Source organism: Oryza glaberrima, chromosome 11, assembly GCF_000147395.1.
Source record: "Oryza glaberrima chromosome 11, OglaRS2, whole genome shotgun sequence".
Classification (NCBI taxonomy): Eukaryota; Viridiplantae; Streptophyta; class Magnoliopsida; order Poales; family Poaceae; genus Oryza; species Oryza glaberrima.
The window spans coordinates 16,288,949-16,305,768 of NC_068336.1; the positions used below are offsets into that span (position 1 = coordinate 16,288,949).

At 38.6% G+C, this 16,820-nt stretch overlaps 2 protein-coding genes across 2 annotated transcripts; both read right to left on the reverse strand.

Annotated features, from left to right (window-relative positions):
- Positions 1 to 1,905: 1,905 nt before the first annotated feature.
- Positions 1,906 to 8,140, reverse strand: LOC127753657 (putative disease resistance RPP13-like protein 1). The gene is made up of 3 exons (XM_052279072.1): positions 7,675 to 8,140; positions 2,705 to 5,789; positions 1,906 to 2,600 (listed from the first exon to the last, which is right to left on the reverse strand). The coding sequence occupies exons 1-3, from the start codon at positions 8,032 to 8,034 to the stop codon at positions 2,554 to 2,556; spliced, it is 3,492 nt and encodes a 1,163-aa protein (XP_052135032.1). The 5' UTR covers positions 8,035 to 8,140; the 3' UTR covers positions 1,906 to 2,553.
- Positions 8,141 to 12,486: 4,346 nt separating this feature from the next.
- On the reverse strand, positions 12,487 to 15,883 carry LOC127755717 (putative disease resistance RPP13-like protein 1). Its single transcript, XM_052281390.1, has 2 exons — positions 15,512 to 15,883; positions 12,487 to 15,144 (listed from the first exon to the last, which is right to left on the reverse strand). Exons 1-2 carry the CDS (start codon positions 15,881 to 15,883, stop codon positions 12,487 to 12,489), a joined length of 3,030 nt encoding a protein of 1,009 aa, XP_052137350.1.
- Positions 15,884 to 16,820: the final 937 nt, after the last annotated feature.

Sequence of the window (16,820 nt, forward strand, 5' to 3'; positions counted from 1 at the left end):
TGAAAGTTTGTATATTTTAGGATGGATGTAGTAGTTTATTTGAGGCCATAAAAAGGATGACACCAATCATTTCTGTTCTAACACTTCCTCCGAGAAATAGGTCACAGAAGATGCTGGTCGGACATGGAAGAAGTACGGTCCTATACTCGTCAAAAATGTAACACTTGGAGTGATTCAGCCGGTCCCCTACCAGAGCACTCGTGGCACTATACGAGTATTACTGAGGTCTTCCCAAACAATTGGATGGGTATGCGTCGCTGATTCCACCGATGGAGGAGTGACATGGAGTTATGCTCACAATAATCCAGACCATGGATGGGCTTGTACATGTCTCATACACATACAATCGAACACAGATTAAGGTACCTAGTGTTGCTTTTTTCCCAGATCATCCTGTTAAGCAAATATTTTCTGTTCACCTGTTACACACTTTTCATGAGTATATTCCTGAATACTTTGTAGCATGTGGTTTTTTTTTCGTCCTGGCTAAAGCAGTCAAATCTTTGATCCTGAAACAGTTGCACGAAGAAGCTTTCCAAATCCAAGTTGAAATCTAGTTTGATTTTATTGTTTCCGAATCATCCAAATCAACCAACTGCCAAACAAGCCAGGCAGCCAGCCCACCTGGAATCTGCAGATTACAATTCCAGATTTTCAGCCCTAATGCCTAGGAGTTAAACAAGCCAGATTTTCTCCCTTTTTTTTTTTCAAAATTTGGGCCTGCTTGGAAAACCAATTTTTGGCCCAAAACCAGTATAAATAATGGGCATGTAAGATTTTTCCGACTTTGGCTCAAAAGTCTGCTTGAATGGACTGTAACCTTAAATTTAGTGGCGTTGGTGACTGCTGCCATATATATATATATAGCGGGCATTAACGAGCTAGCCTGAGTACAGGATAGTATGATTTTGTGGATTTGGGATTGGAGTTCATTTCCCCAAATAAATTGATTTCTTCAGGTGATCGCTTCTTTTCTGTATTGGGATTGAGCATCTGAAAATTAACAGGTTTGATATTTGATCTCAATTTTTTTAATCGACACTGGCACACAGCATTTCTAGTGATCTGAGAAGAGATGTGCTGATCACTTCATTCTCGTTTTGGCATAGTGCATCTGAAAATTTTCAGTTTTGATATCTGAATCTGAAAATTTCTATGGAGACAATGACTACTGATACGAGAAGAAATGTTTGCCATCGTGTTTATTTGCGTTGAGAGGACGCAAGTTCAATATCTCCTCCCAAAGTGACTAGCATACGGTGGATTTGATTTCACTGGGAAATTGTGGCAACAGAAAAATACAGGTGTTTTTATCATTGCATGTGAAAAATATATCCTATCTCCGAAGCAGGCCCAAACATACAAATATATTTTTTATAGGTGTAATCATTCATTAGCTTGGTCCCTGATTTCCATCAGTTCCTAAACTAGGATGGAATAAGCTGAAACAGCCGAAAACTCTTTCCCTAATAATACAAGCATTCACCTGCTATCTCTGAATCCGCTGCTCCTGGTGAACTCAATAGCCGTCATTGGAACTCTGTCATTAGGGATACAGTATACAATGTTGTCCATACATTAGCAACTATTACAACCACAAGAAAAACAAATTGATATGTCAGATATATTGACAAATTTCTCACAGGATGTTCATTTGCGTAAGGCTATCAGACCAACCCAAAAAATAAAATACAGACAAATTGAAGTAGCTGTCTGGCTTATTGTTTTTGCAACCAATTACATAGAAGAAGAATATATTCCTTGGTTTTGTCTAGATCTGGTACTAATGATTCCAATGTAATTACTTAGCACTATGTGGACAAAAAATCACTTTGATATCGATCTAATATCTGAAGCAGATATGATTTTCCTCATTCCACAATCCACTGGGACTATTGAGATTGCAACAACAAAAAAGCAGATGTACAAAAGCACATGTTATGAACAAACTAATCAAACTGCATACATATTCAGAATACGATTACTATAAAATCATGGTAATGGAATCCCACCGTGGAAATGAAATCCACACAACAGAGGAGATTTGTTTAAATAGCCTGGAACAAATGAATGACATTGAATCGCTGACCGAAAACTGCAGAATAGAAATGCAGTACAACTTAACATCTACCAAGTGGCATGCATATTGCTTGCAACAATGCAATGGTTTTTCCTGGATTGGAAAAAGTTTGTTCTGACAAACCTACATTATGACTGATAAAGTCGATAGAATACATATAAATACTGGAACGATGCTGGGTCACTGCCGAAGTGTTGAAATTGCAATATTGGGGCGAGATTTATTCATTGTTGTATCTCTCAGATAATGACATTATAGTTTCCATGTTTGCCTTGCAAAGGCCAGCACCAACTGCAATGACAAGGATTTGATGATGGGGAGTAGCCCGCCTTTTGTGCCACTCCACCTTCTGCTTGCCAGCAGACCGACAGGGACAGAGTTGGTGTGCCTCGAAGGACAGACCATTGATGTTTCTAGTCTCAGCAATGAAATTTAAGGCAGGCATTACCAAGCTGTGGAACCAACGCATACTGCTACTCAAAGTCCCACATATCTCCATCAAAATCATCGATAAACGAAGCTGCATAGAAAAAAGAAACAGATGACATGAGAAAGAATACATGATGATCTAGTCTTTGTGCTTCGTATGATGACCTAGGAAAGATACATGGTAATCACACATACCTGGAGCGTCACGAAGATCCAGAGCAGACTGCAGCTGCCGTGGGAGCAAACTATGTATAGGGAGCTTTGGGCATCCCCAGATCTTTATCTCTTCAAGGAAAGTGAGGCCAGAAAGGCCATCACAGTATTGGAGATTAGCACAACTTAATCGGATCTTCCTCAGGGAAGACAGTCTTTTTGGCTCAAGACATAAGTTCGTCATTGTTTCACAGAGAATTGATATGCAGTTGAGCCAGGGGTGGTCAATGCCATTCAACAGCCTGCACAATACCTTATCTTTAAGAAGTGGATCCCAGAGATGCAAGGTGTTAAGTGAGGGGAGTGAGCCAATTACATCTAAGTCTGGACATCTGCATATCCGTAATTTCAAAAGTGATGGGAGGAACGGAAGTTTTGTTATGCCAGGGCAGCTATGAATGTCTAACTCCTTTAGGTTATGTAAAACAGGAATGGTAGGGTTGTCCATCAGTGTATTATACCAAATAGACAAGTAATGCAGAAGTGGGAGGTGATCGAGCTGACCGAACATCACATCTGCCAGGTTACCTTCTGTATTCAAGGTGGTTAGTTCGGGCAGGGAACCTACAGATGTGAGGTTTGGACATTTTTGTATATCCAATTTATTGAGTTTGGGCATAGTACCGACTGCTCCTAGTTTTGGGCAATCATATAGCCACATTATCAAGAGGGCGGGTTGAGTACAGATCGTATGTAAACCATTGCATACCCGAATTTCTAGATCCCTTAAAGTCCCCCCTGCAGGAATGACACCAATAACATTACAGTTACTCAATTTCAGGTAGTGCAAAGAAGAAAATCGATCCGATGGAAGAGAACTTAGCCGATTGCAATCACTGATTATCAGACTAGACAAGCATGGGAAATCTCCATCATCCACCCCAGACCACTTGGACCAGTGCAACATATTGCTAAATTCCAATGTTTTCAATGATGGGAAGCCTTTATTGCCAGGAATACGGGTGCAAAACTCCCTTCCAATGTGTTCCATGTAATACATCCTCCCAATGCTGACATACTTGAGGAAAGGTAGCTCACCAAGTGTTGGAACACATTGTTGGGTTACCTTATCTGTACCGTAAAGTACTATGTTAGTCAGCTTTGAAAATGAAGCATCACCCAGCCAGCTGGGATAGCTCTGACAATTGTAACCATATATTGCCAGTCTTCTTAGTCCTTCATGTGGTCTCAAGCTCTCCAGTATTTGATTGTGTGGTACTATAGGATATTTAGGTTGCTGCATGTATTGGTACTGCAAATTTTCATACCGCACCTCTTTAGGAGTGAAGTTCAGGCCCAATTGCAGCGGCATGTGTAGGCACTCCACTTCACTAAAGTCTAATTGTAGAAACTGGAGGTGCTTTTTATTCATTAATTGAGCTTGGATTGCATCTTGGACATGAGATAAATTACCCAATCCGCTTATACGCAGTTTACCCTTTTTTTTGTTCAGGTTCTTCAGCTCTCGTAAGTTAAAACTGCCACCACATCTACAGATATATACGTGAGGAAAGGTGTGTAGGTTGATTAGGGGATAAATTCCGCTGGGTGCATTCCATGGCCCTTCAAGATGGCGTAGTAGTTTCATGCTACTGATGTACCTTGGTAATGCCTCATGAAGGTTTCTATCAGATAATGCAAGGACCCGCAGATTTTTGCATATCGAAAAAAGTAGCTCTAGGTTAGTAACTTCATTCCTCTCCAACCCAATGATGGCCCACAAAGGGTGTGAGGAAGCTGAGAACTGAACAGATGTATGATAATCAATTATGGACATAAACCGAGCGTTTTGTGGAATTTCAACTGGTTTGTCACCTTCAAGCCTAAAGAACTCGTTCCCGGAAAGATGGCATGCGAGATCATGAATTAGATCATGCATGATGCCAGAATTGAAAGATATTTGAAGAAATGACCTCTGTACTAGTTCATCATAATATCGACTCCCAGTTCTACCAAAGAGAAAATATTGACTCCCAGATTCGTCCTCATTGTTCCACTCATCACATTGTAGAATATCAAGTAATCCCCACAGGCTAATAACCTCAGATTTCTTGAGTGAATAATCTTTTGGGAATAGACAAAGGGAAACAAAACATAGTTTTAAGTGCATGGGCATATTCTTGTAGCTCAACTCCAAGGCCGGTAAAATCTCGTTATGTGCTTTATCCAAATCCCATAATTCACTTTCAAGGACATCTATCCATCTGCTTTCATCAGATTCATATCTCAACATGCTCCCAAGAGTCTTGATTGCTAGTGGTAGCCTGTCACACTTTTGAACAATCTTCTTGGCAATGTCTACAAGATTTCCTTGAATGATATTGTCGTGCACTGCAACTGTTCTTTCAAACAATGTCCAGCTCTCGTGGGGGCTTAAGTGGTCAATGGTGAAGTGTGGCATTGTCTGCACCAATCTTGCTACTGCTACATTGCGAGTGGTTACTAAAATATTACATTGTCGGGCAGCTGACAAAGGCTTGCAAAATGTTTCCCAGCAATCCTTTCTTTCGTTCCAGACATCATCTAATACAAGTAAAAATCTCTTCCCTCGTATCTCTTGGCCTAACTTGTCCTGAAGATCAACCAGTTCTGACAAGTTATTGCTCTCCTTGGTAATAGAAACTATTATTTTTTTTGTCAAGTTCGTTGAGTCAAAATGATCAGACACGTAAACCCATACACAAACATCATATGATCTGTGCACTGTTTGGTCATTGTATACAAGCTGTGCTAGAGTTGTTTTGCCCAAACCCCCCATACCCACAATGGCCAAGACAGACAAGTAATCACTCACAGCATTATTACCATGTCCAGACATTAGCTTTTCTATAATTGTTTTCTTATCCAGTTCCCTTCCTATGATGCTCTCTTTATCTACCAAATAGCTAGTGGGACGCACGCTATGGATATCAGGGACAATCCGCTGTTCCCCATCATTATCAGACATGCTAAAATGTTTATAGTATACTTTCATCTCATCAAATCTCTGTATAAGTTCCCTTGCTCGAACAACCAGCTCATGTGGAACCGGGACCAATCCAAATTGAGCAAACTGCTCGTCGTTGACCTATATATCAGGAGAAAAAAAATGAGGCTTTTTTTTTCTCTGAACCTAGTACTCCCCTCGTTTCAGGTCATAAGACGTTTTAATTTTGGTCAAAGTTAAACTGCTTTAAGTTTGACCAAGTTTGTAGAAAAAAATAGTAATATTTTCAACCCAAGACAAATTTATTATAAAAATATATTCAATTATTGATTTAAAGAAACTAATTTAGTATTGTAAATATTAATATATTTGTCTAACTTAGTCAAACTTGAAACAGTTTTATTTTGACCAAAGTCAAAATGTCTTATAACCTGAAACAGAGTGAGTATTATTTAGTTTTTGTGTTTCCCTGCGATTAATATAATTATTAAACACCAAATCTTAACTCAAAACTATTGATTATTTAATATTTTATTTTCCCAAGTAAAAAAAAACTATTGCCAACTTTCATGAAAACATTAACCAAAGAGAAAAACTAATGGAAACAAAGACAATTATATATAACTAGATGATTTCCCGCACGCTGCTGCAAGAATTGGTATATAACTTATGTTTGCAAATTTGATGATAAGAAATTTCGAAGGCATTGGGTATATATAAAAATTCTTGCTATACTTAAGTCAAAATAGAAATACAAACCATTATAATTTATAAAAAACTTAACATATAGAAAAAAATGATATTATGATAGTAGGTTGATACCGTGAATGATCGATTATTGAACTGCCTTGTGATCAAAACAGAACATGTCATATTCTTAAATATAATTTAGAGACAACCATGCATAAATGTATAGGCTATCCAATATATGTGATATTTTCATTATGTTACACACAAAATTAAAAAGAAGATACATGATTTGGTAATGGACCGTTTAGATTCATGCATAGCATTGATAGCCCATTGTTTGCTTCGTTAATTGAGGGTTGCATGGTTGTGCATGATGGGGAGAAGTAAATGCATGGGATAAAACATGTATCGCTGAGAGAAATCTGAGCCAACCAAAATAAATACAATGGTCAATAGTAAAGAGAGACTTTGAGGTGATCTCAGATGTTAAGTGTGAATCTAATGGACATAAATAATTAAGGTGATGTGAAAGCACCACATGAGAGTAAAATACTAGAAACTACACTAAGTGGGAATCGATTGTATAGATTATATAGATACCGTCTTGTTCTGATAACCAAACGCAGGCGCCATAGTAGGGCCCCTGTTTGGTTGCAACACCTGCACACATATGCCTGACCTGGTAGCAAACCCTGACAGTTGCCTGAGTAGTGTTTGGTGGCAACGCTAGTTAGAGCTCTTTTGGAACGAATAAAAACTAGAGAAAAATCGGAGAACTGGATTCCTATGAAAAAAAGAAGTTGTATATGGTCCTTTGGAATAAATAAATGAATGGCTCTACCAAATTCAATTGAAATTCTTATGAAATAGGCCATTACATATATAGGAATTTTATATGAAAACTAGCATGGGATTCTATATCATGTTTTTTATTATATGGCATAAAGTTCACGCATGTGCTTTTCCTGTGTGTCATCCAAACAACAGTAGTTTCTGAACTTTTCTGTGTTTTTTCTATTTTCTGTATTTTCATTATCGTGCCTCGAAAGGAACCATGACAATTCGAATGCGTGCCTATCCCATCCAATTCTGGTACCGTTAGGTCGTTAAATTATCAAATCTCTCGGTCTAAGACATAGCAGGTCAACCTAATTAAGTTGCTAACATATCAAAGACCCGTCCTGCGTTGTATGGGCACGCGTGGATCTAGTTGTGCTTGATTTCCCTTTTTTTGTCTCTTTGTATCTGGTAACTAATGGATTTTTTTGCAGTCCCTCGAGTCATAATATAATATGACAAAAGTCAGGCATAGTAAATAGATAGAATTAAACTCTACCTCATGGCGCTTGCGCTTAGAACAGTTGCTTGCACATCTATCGGCAGCCTCCAATCTGCAGCGGTTCACCTCGTACTCGTACTCCTCCACCACATCCTCTGCGCCGTAGGCCAGCTCCTTGAGCTCCCTAAGCCGCAGCTTAGCAGATTCCTCCCTGAAATTCCAGTGCTCCTCGGCATCCATAAGCGTGGCGTGGATCCTGCGCATAGTCCTCTCCAGCATCCTCAAGTCGTCCAGTCCCTGGCTGGAACTGGGAGAGGATGACGACGAAGCCACCGGTGTTTGCCTCACCGGTGTCAGCAAGGACGAGAGCTTGTCAATTGCCCATTTCACAGCCATGGATGCAAACAACCCGGCCATTTCGGTAGAATCTGGATGGGTTTTACTGCTCTGCAACACACACACACACTCTCTCTCTCAACTCAGTCTCTCTCTCCTCTTAACGCTGCAGTAACTCAAAGCAATTATTGCAGTGTAGTATATGGGAATAGAAAGGAGGCATGTCAAATCAAAGAAGGCAGATTTTTCGGGGCAATAACCTCTGCCGTGATCACTCGATCTGCTGGATAAGCTCCTGTCTTTATTCCTGTGTCTACTGTGTGCGCTAAAAATGTGATTGCTCGTTCTCTGTCCTAAAATATAAGTATTTTCAGACTCCGACATAGTCTCTAAAATGCTGCTTTGGCCAACAATTTCTATAAAAATAAGATGTTTTAAATAAAAAGAGTAGTATATTATGATAGTTTGTTTAACGATAAATCTAATAACATCAATTTTACATCATTTTACATGATTGATCTTTTGTTTTCTATTTATAATGTTTGATTTGTCATTATTATAAAAAAGCTTATATGTTGGGACGGAAGAAGTATAAGTTGTCTGTTGTGTGGACTGACCAAGTCAAAATTAAGTGACAAGGAATCCTCGTAGGCAAGTTCAGACTGGAAGCAGCAGGAGTCAAAGACTCAACATCATAATCCCCATCCAGAGTGTTCTTCGGAGAAATTTCTCGGGAAAACATCAAAATTTATGTGTTTCCAGGTGGAATTCCACTAGTTCTGTAAGTGGAACCGCATGGAAAAATAGGGGGACCGCACGAAAAAATAGGGGACCAGCGTCGGGCTGTCATCCGCACGGGAAAATATATTTTCCCGTGCGGACGTCTTAAGAGGACCGTATGGGAAAATCCTCATTATCCCGTGCGGTCGACTTAAGTGGACCGCACGGAAAAATTTATTTTCACGTGCGGGCTTTTTAAGTAGATCACACAGGAAAATACCACCCTCCTTTCCCTCCTACCCACTTTAAATTTTTCACATCCTCTCTCTTTCTTTTTCCCTTTTTCACATCCTTTTTCCCTCAACCACTCCCCTCCCTCTCTACCTTATCTCTATTCTCAGCCACTCCTCCCCACCTTCCCCTCCTCCTTCCCCTCCCCTCGTCCGTCAATGGTGGCAGCGGAAATACATATGTGATATGTACCTCTAACACCAATGAAAAAAAAATCAACGACAAAATAAGATTTTCTACAATTATTAAGTCCATTAAACTACCTACAAACACTCCTAAGCCGTCACATGTCATCCCCACAAATGCTCTTAGGCCGTCAAGTGGCGCTCTAATAAATTAGAAAAATTCTAAAAAAAATATAATATCTAACCATTAATTTTTATTTAATCTGGTGGAACCATTTTTTTAACCATTTTTTTAACCGTTAGATCTTAAAAAAAATACCAAATAAATTTATATTTAGAAAGCGCCACGTTATATGTCGATCCATCCCGTACGTGTACGTGCATGTACGTACATACTTCGTACGTACGTGTCCCCCCTTCCCTTCTTTTCTTTTTTATTTTTTTTTTCACTCTCATGAGATAAAAACTAAATTAATAATTTCAGCCATTAGTTGTAAAAAATATATGCTAATTCGAGTTGTATTCTACGCACAAGTCCATAAACTTCATACGAACGTACTCAAGTCGTCATGTAACATCCTACATACTCTCCTAAGCCATTATGTGGCACTCTAATAAATTACAAAAAGTCTTAAAAATTATGAGAAAAAAATTAAAAAAAATCTGACCATCCGTTATAACTTATAAGCCGGTGAATCTATTATTTCTAACCATTAGATATATCTCAAGGATCTATTTCCAATAAAAGAAATCTCCTCTCTCTACATATATGTACTCCTCCCTCTGTGGTACGTACGTGAATTTCGTATTTTATAGCTAGCAACCCCATATAAAAACTTAAGTTACTAAGTTATATAATATAACCACAACGATGCAGAGAAATCAAAACATTGAATAGGTTTTCAACGTGCGTGCTTCTTGCTTTAATTTGGTTATCCAAATAGGCTAACCTATTCTTGCTAGGGATTATCAATGCAATTAGCATTAGGTCTGCTACAAATGAGGGTGTGCACGTGTTTTCATCCTGCAAAGCTCTATGAGATTTATCTTTTACTGGCTAAAAAACAAGCACCCTAAATAATCATCAAATTTGCGAACACATCTAAATTTAGATCCATGGTGTCTTTAAAAAACTTAATGATTCAACCGTGGTAAACTTCTACGGAAAAGAATAATTTCTAGGGCATGCCATGTCATCCTAATTACCATTTAAAAATAAAAAAAATTATATGCTAAAAGTATACAAACACTCCTATACTGCCACGTGGTACGCCTATAAACACTACTAAACCACCACGTGGAATTATAATAAATCGGTAAACCATCTATTTTCAACTATTAGATTTATCTTTTTTTTTCTTAAAAGAAACCACAATCCACATCCATCGCTTGTCTCCCACCGGCACAACTCTTCTCTCCCCACTAGCCCACCCTTCCCACCACCCCACGCACGTAAGTATCCATACATACACTTTCTCCATCTTCAATAATTCTTTCTCATACCTTCTTATTTTATAAATAAAAATTCTAATTATAAAAAATATTATGAAGAAAACAAATCTAACCATCAGTTTTTAATTAAATTGGTGGACTTATAATTTCATCAATTTTCATTTAAATCAGTGGAGCTATAATTTTAACAATTGGATTTAAAGACATAAATAATTCAAACAGATGAACGCATTAAATCTACCTCAATAAAAACAACATCTCCTTACCAAATAACAACGAAATATTGAAAAACATGACAACACATATTATATATTCTTGAATCGTTTTATATAGTAAAGATCGATTAAATGTGCTCTATAGCACTCTTAAGCCACCACGTATGATATTTTAAAACTTTGAAAAAACTGAAATTCAAAGAAAAATTAAAGTATATATCTATCCATCGGTTTCCACTTAATTAGATGCCCTATTATTTTTAACTATTAGATCACCTTTCTCTTTATAAAAAAACTTAAGCCACCACATGTCATGTTTTAAAGATTCTTAGAATGAGAAAACAACAAATCATAGGTTCTCACTTAGATTGTTTACATAGATTGAAAAAAAATAATGTACCGTCCACATGCACATAACACTATTGCACTGCGAACCCTTTCTCATATCTTATTCGAGTTCTATGCTATTCGTTTCTCTTCAGTCTCCTCCCTATTTTCAGCTACTAAACTAAAGAGAGAAACAAATATTAAAAAGACCATAATTTTAAGCTACACTTATAATTTTATTTTATATTTCATCTAATCAATTTTAGATAATGGTTTCTTTTTGATATAAAGTCTCCACATGTTACCCCATAAATCCTCCTAGGCCTTTTTAAACCGATGAACCCATTATTTCCAGCCACTATATCTATATCATATTAAAAGACAAGCGTGTATTCATAATACATCATCTTCCAAAATAATATATTGCACAACTATATTTCTTCATCCAATATTATTCACTCTAGGTTGCATGGAGTCTCACGCACATTCTACATGGAACGTTCACATATGGATTCTCTGTCAAACTAAACGATAATATTAGGCTATATAAACCCATACATTTAGTGGAGCCTCATATCCCACCCAATTTATCCGTCAATAAACAATGACAACCTACATCCAATTAAAAAAACATCTTACTTTTGAATTTACACTTATTTGCTATACATGTTTTCTAACACAAAATATGTCTACCTACTTTTTAGATGATGAAGAATATTATAAATAATTGCTTGTAGGGATTAATTAAATATGATATGTTATAAAGACAACTAATAGCTAGGTTAGAAAATTATAAAACCATTGCTAATGAAAACAATTTATGGAGAAATCATATATTGTAGATGTTAAAACATAGTCTACGACACATGCCCGCGCGAATGCGCGGGCTATCTTCCTAGTTATTTTAAAAAAAGGTAGCAATCCCAGAGCGGCCGCATTTTTGTCCGCCTGTCTGAAGATCCTCCAGCTCCTCTCGCTGTCTCACACCATGCATATATCTCCCATGTCACAAAAATGAACATCTATTGACATGTTGCCTTGCAGTTAATTTCGTTGCTTTTGCACCTTGAAGACAGGCAAAAGCAAATCTCATAACATGTACTTGATCCCCCCAGCATCCGGGTGTCGTCGTGGAACAGCACACCTGAAGCGTTTTGCAATCTCCAAAATCTCTTCTGACAAAAATTGCAGTCTTCGAACAGATCCTGGAGTCTTAAGAATGCGTAAGTAAGACACTGAGGGTTGGTTTCATTCATAGATTCTGGTAGTGTTACAAGAAACTAGATACGTTGCCCTGTAAATGCCGAACGTTATGCACAAACTGAAACTGTACATAAAAATGAAAATGTACATAAAAAATGAGAATGGTACATAACAATGATATATACCTTGATTCTACGGTATCAGAAATCCAGAATACGCAATTCCTCCAGCTGGCTTCGGAGTGAATCAGGTATGTGAAGTCGTGGAGAACAGCGTATCCATAGTATCTTCAGGGAAGTGAGGCCGGCAAAAGCATTGCAACTCTTCAAATTAGGGCATCTTACATCGAGATTTTTGAGTGAAGGTAGTTTGAGAGGGTCAAGACAGATGGAATTTATTGTATCAGACTCAATATGTAATTCTTCCAGCATCATGTGTGAATTCACCAACCTCTGGAGTATCTCTTCTTTGAATGGATCACAGACATGCAAGACAGTGAGTGAGGGGAACTGACTAACTGTAGCCAGACTTGGACAATTCAGAAGCTTCAGTGACTGGAGTGATGACAAAGCAGGCAACTCACTAAGATTCGCACATTTCGAAATCAATAGTTCTTGCAGAGTAGTTGAGGCAGGAAGTGTAACAACATTTCTACAATTATATAAGGTAAAGTTGCGTAAAGAGACGAAGGGCACTGGTGGAAGAGACATCAATTCAAAGGCACTCCCAATAAACATGGTTTCCAAGCAAGAAAAGTCACCCTCCTGCACTCCAGACCACTCTGAGAATCGGTACATGTCTTCGAAAAACAAACTTGACAATGAGTGAAATGCTTTCACTCTTGGATCAAGGGTGCAAAACTCCCGGCCGATGCGTTCCACATTCTCCATTTGGCGGATATCAAGGTATTTGAGGGAAGGTAGCTCACCGAGCGTTGGGAGGTGCTTTGATTGACATAGGCGTAGCACTAATCGTATTAGCTTGGAAAATGATGTACTGCCCAACCAACTGGGATATATCTTGCAGTTAAAGTTTTGTAGTGTCAATTCTCTAAGGCTTCGATGATGAGGCCGTAGACTCTCAAGTAGCAAGTCAACAGATACTGCAATAATAGCTTGATTAGAACCAGCATTCTGTGTGTGTGCATCATTTATGCTCGCCGTAAAGTTCAATTCTAGTTCCTGGAGATCCTTTTTGCAATGTAACAGGGCTTCGTTTGCATCTATGATACTAGATACATTACAAAGTCCATCTATGCGCAACTTTCTTATCTTGTTCATATTCCTTAGCTCCCTTATGTTAAAGAAGCAACCACAATTGCAAAGATGTATTACAGGCAAAGCCTGCAAGTTAACTAGGCGCCCAATTCCATGTAGACTACAAGCTATAAAATCCAGCGTTTGCAAATTGAATAGCTTGGACACAGAGTTGGAAATTACTAATTCTACAGCATTGCTATGTCCTAGAAATTCCAAGTGGCGTAGCAGTTTCATTTCACCTATGCAGTCAAGCAACACCTTTGCAAAACCGTCCTCGGTGACTTGAATGACCCGAAACTTCTTACAGTTCAAAAACAATGCTTCTGGATTTTCAATGTCAATATTCCCTAGTGTCACAACGGCTCTGAGAGACTCTGAGGAATTTGATATTTTGATACTCTTGGTATGAGGCACTATGGACATATACCGAGTACCCAATGGAATTTCGGTTGATTTATCTCCCTCGAGCCTAAAAAACTCATCCCCAGCAAGAAAACATGCAAGATCATGGACAAGATCATGCATGACAAATGTGTGTCCATGCATATAGTTTTGAAGCAATGATACCATAAATACATTAAAGGGAGAGTCTTTTGGATATAGAGAAAGGGAAACAAAGCAATGTTTCAAGTATATTGGCATGTGCTTGTAGCTCAACTCTAGAGCTGGCAAAACCTCCTTATGTGACTGCTCCAAGTTCCATAGCTCACTGTCTAAGACATCTCTCCATTTCTTTTCATTGGTTTCGAAGCGCAATATGCTCCCTAGAGTCTTGATTGCCAATGGTAACCCTTTGCACTTCTCGGCAATCCTCCTGCCGATCTCTACCAGGTTAGAAGGGATGCCACTCCCTTGGTTAGCATAAGCTTCTTGCTTGAACAATGTCCAGCTGTCATCAGGACTCAGGCAATTTAGGTTGTAGAAATCAGGCATAGTCTGCACTAACCTTGCAACTCTCTCACTGCGGGTGGTTACTACAATGTTGCAAATTTCTGTGGTGTTCATCGGCAAGCACAACAGTTCCCAACAATCCCTTCGCTCACTCCATACATCATCCAACACAAGTAAAACCTTCTTACCCTTAATTTCAGCTACCAGAATCTGTTGAAGAATATCAAGACTGTGTTCAGGTAAACCACACTCCTCCTTCTTTAGTGACTGAATGATGCCCTTTGTTATGTTAATAACATCAAATTGTTCTGAGACACAAACCCATGCATGCTTATCAAAAGATCCGCGCATCCTTGAGTCATTATATACAAGTTGTGCTAGAGCTGTCTTTCCTACACCACCCATGCCGACAATAGCTAGAACAGAAATTGGATTAGCTACACTGTCACCATCTCTGGGAAGCAGTTTTTCCATTATGGTGTTCTTATCTCCCTCTCTTCCTAGAATACTCTTCGCAAATACAAGAGAGCTAGTCTTCCGTAACATACTAATATGAGGAATAATCCTTCTCTCTCCATCATTATCCGACAAAGTAAAGTTGTCAGAATAATATTTGATCTCATGAAATCTCTCAATAAGCTTTCTTGTTTTGACAGCCAATTCATCTGGAACTGCTACCATACCAGAGTTGAACAAGTCCTCGTTTTCCTTTTTGAAGAAAACAAAAAAGAATATGTCACTACACAAATATCCATTAAATTTCCAACCTCCTATGTTTCATATTATAAGTCGTTTGGCTTTTTTTCTAGTCAAACATGATTAAGTTTAGCCTAATTTATAGTAAAATTTGACAATATCTAAAATGTCAAGTTAGTTTCATTAAATCTAACATTGAATATGTTTTTATAATATATATATATATATATATATATGTTTATTTTGTGTAAAGGATGCTACTATATTTTTCTATAAACTTAAAAATCAAACGATTTATAAAATATGAAACGGAGGGAGTAGTTTTTTTTTCCACCAAGGAAGTATAAACAAAAATCGTTAGAAAATTAGGGGTGCCAACCAGATTTTGTTGTCGCTTGCGCTTGTGATCTGCTGTACTTGCAGACAGCTCGAGAGCCTCCACCTTGCAGCGGTTCACCTCGTACTCATACTCCTCCACAACGTCTTCTGCATCGTACGCTAATTCCTTGAGCTCCTTGAGCCGCAGCTTGGTGGACTCCTCGTGGATGTCCCAGTGCTGCTCCGCGTCATGCAGCGTCGCGTGGATCCTGCGCATTGTCCGCTCAAGCATCCTCATATCCTCAAGATCCTGCTCCTGTCTTGCCCTATTAGCAGCCGAGGATGAGGAGGACGCTGCCAAGCTCGCTGGCAGCAAGGAGGACAGTGTGTCTAGTGCTTTCCTGACAGCCAGAGATGCAAACAGTGCAGCCATGGTGATCTAGTCAAGCACAGGATATGTCGATGCTCGACAGCGATGGATGGGTAGGAGAGAAACCAAGCAAGGAAGGAACTGAGGCTATATGAGAAGGAGAGAGGGGCAATGGAGAGATATATTGCTGCCCTAATTCAATCTATCAGGTCATCTCTCTCAAGACGTGGGGACCTGATATTGTTGATGGCGTGCAGTACACACAATGTGTCATCAAGATCTGTGCACTGCAACTATAGTTAAGTATTCCCTCCGTCCTATAATATAATGAATTTTGACTTTTTGCTTGCACTGTTTGACCACTCGTCTTATTCAAAAAAGTTTGAAATTATTATTTATTTTATTTGTGACTTACTTTAAGCACAACTTTTCGTTTTTTATATTTGCACAATTCTTTCGAATAAGACGAGTAGTTAAATATTGCAATTAAAAAATTAAAATCTCTTATATTATGGGAGGGAGTAAAATACAAAATGTATAAGGTATTGGAATACATTGCCATGCGCATGCTGGGATCCACTAAGAACAGCAATCCCAAAAGAAAGATACATCACCCCTCACTAGATCCTCATTTTTCAACATTTTCTGTGTGTGTGTGAGAGAGAGACAGAGAGAGATTACGAGTTTTGAACCATTGCTTGGATGGACGATCAGGGACCACGGATAAGAGTAGATCTCATCGATTGAGCAAGATAGACTATATATTTGTTGTAATCGGAGCTCGGACGAAGATACCGCGCGGATGGTTTCATTTGGGTCATTGGATGTTAATTATTAACGTCTTGGGAATGAGATCCTCCGACCTAGAGGATTCTAGGTCAGAGGGATATCCTGATTCAGATCGTCGTCCCTTCCACATCGAACGATTGCATTTGATTCACTCCGTCAGATGTCTTCGGCCCATTTGCAGACTTCTTGGTTTTGTTGAATTTATAAGCAC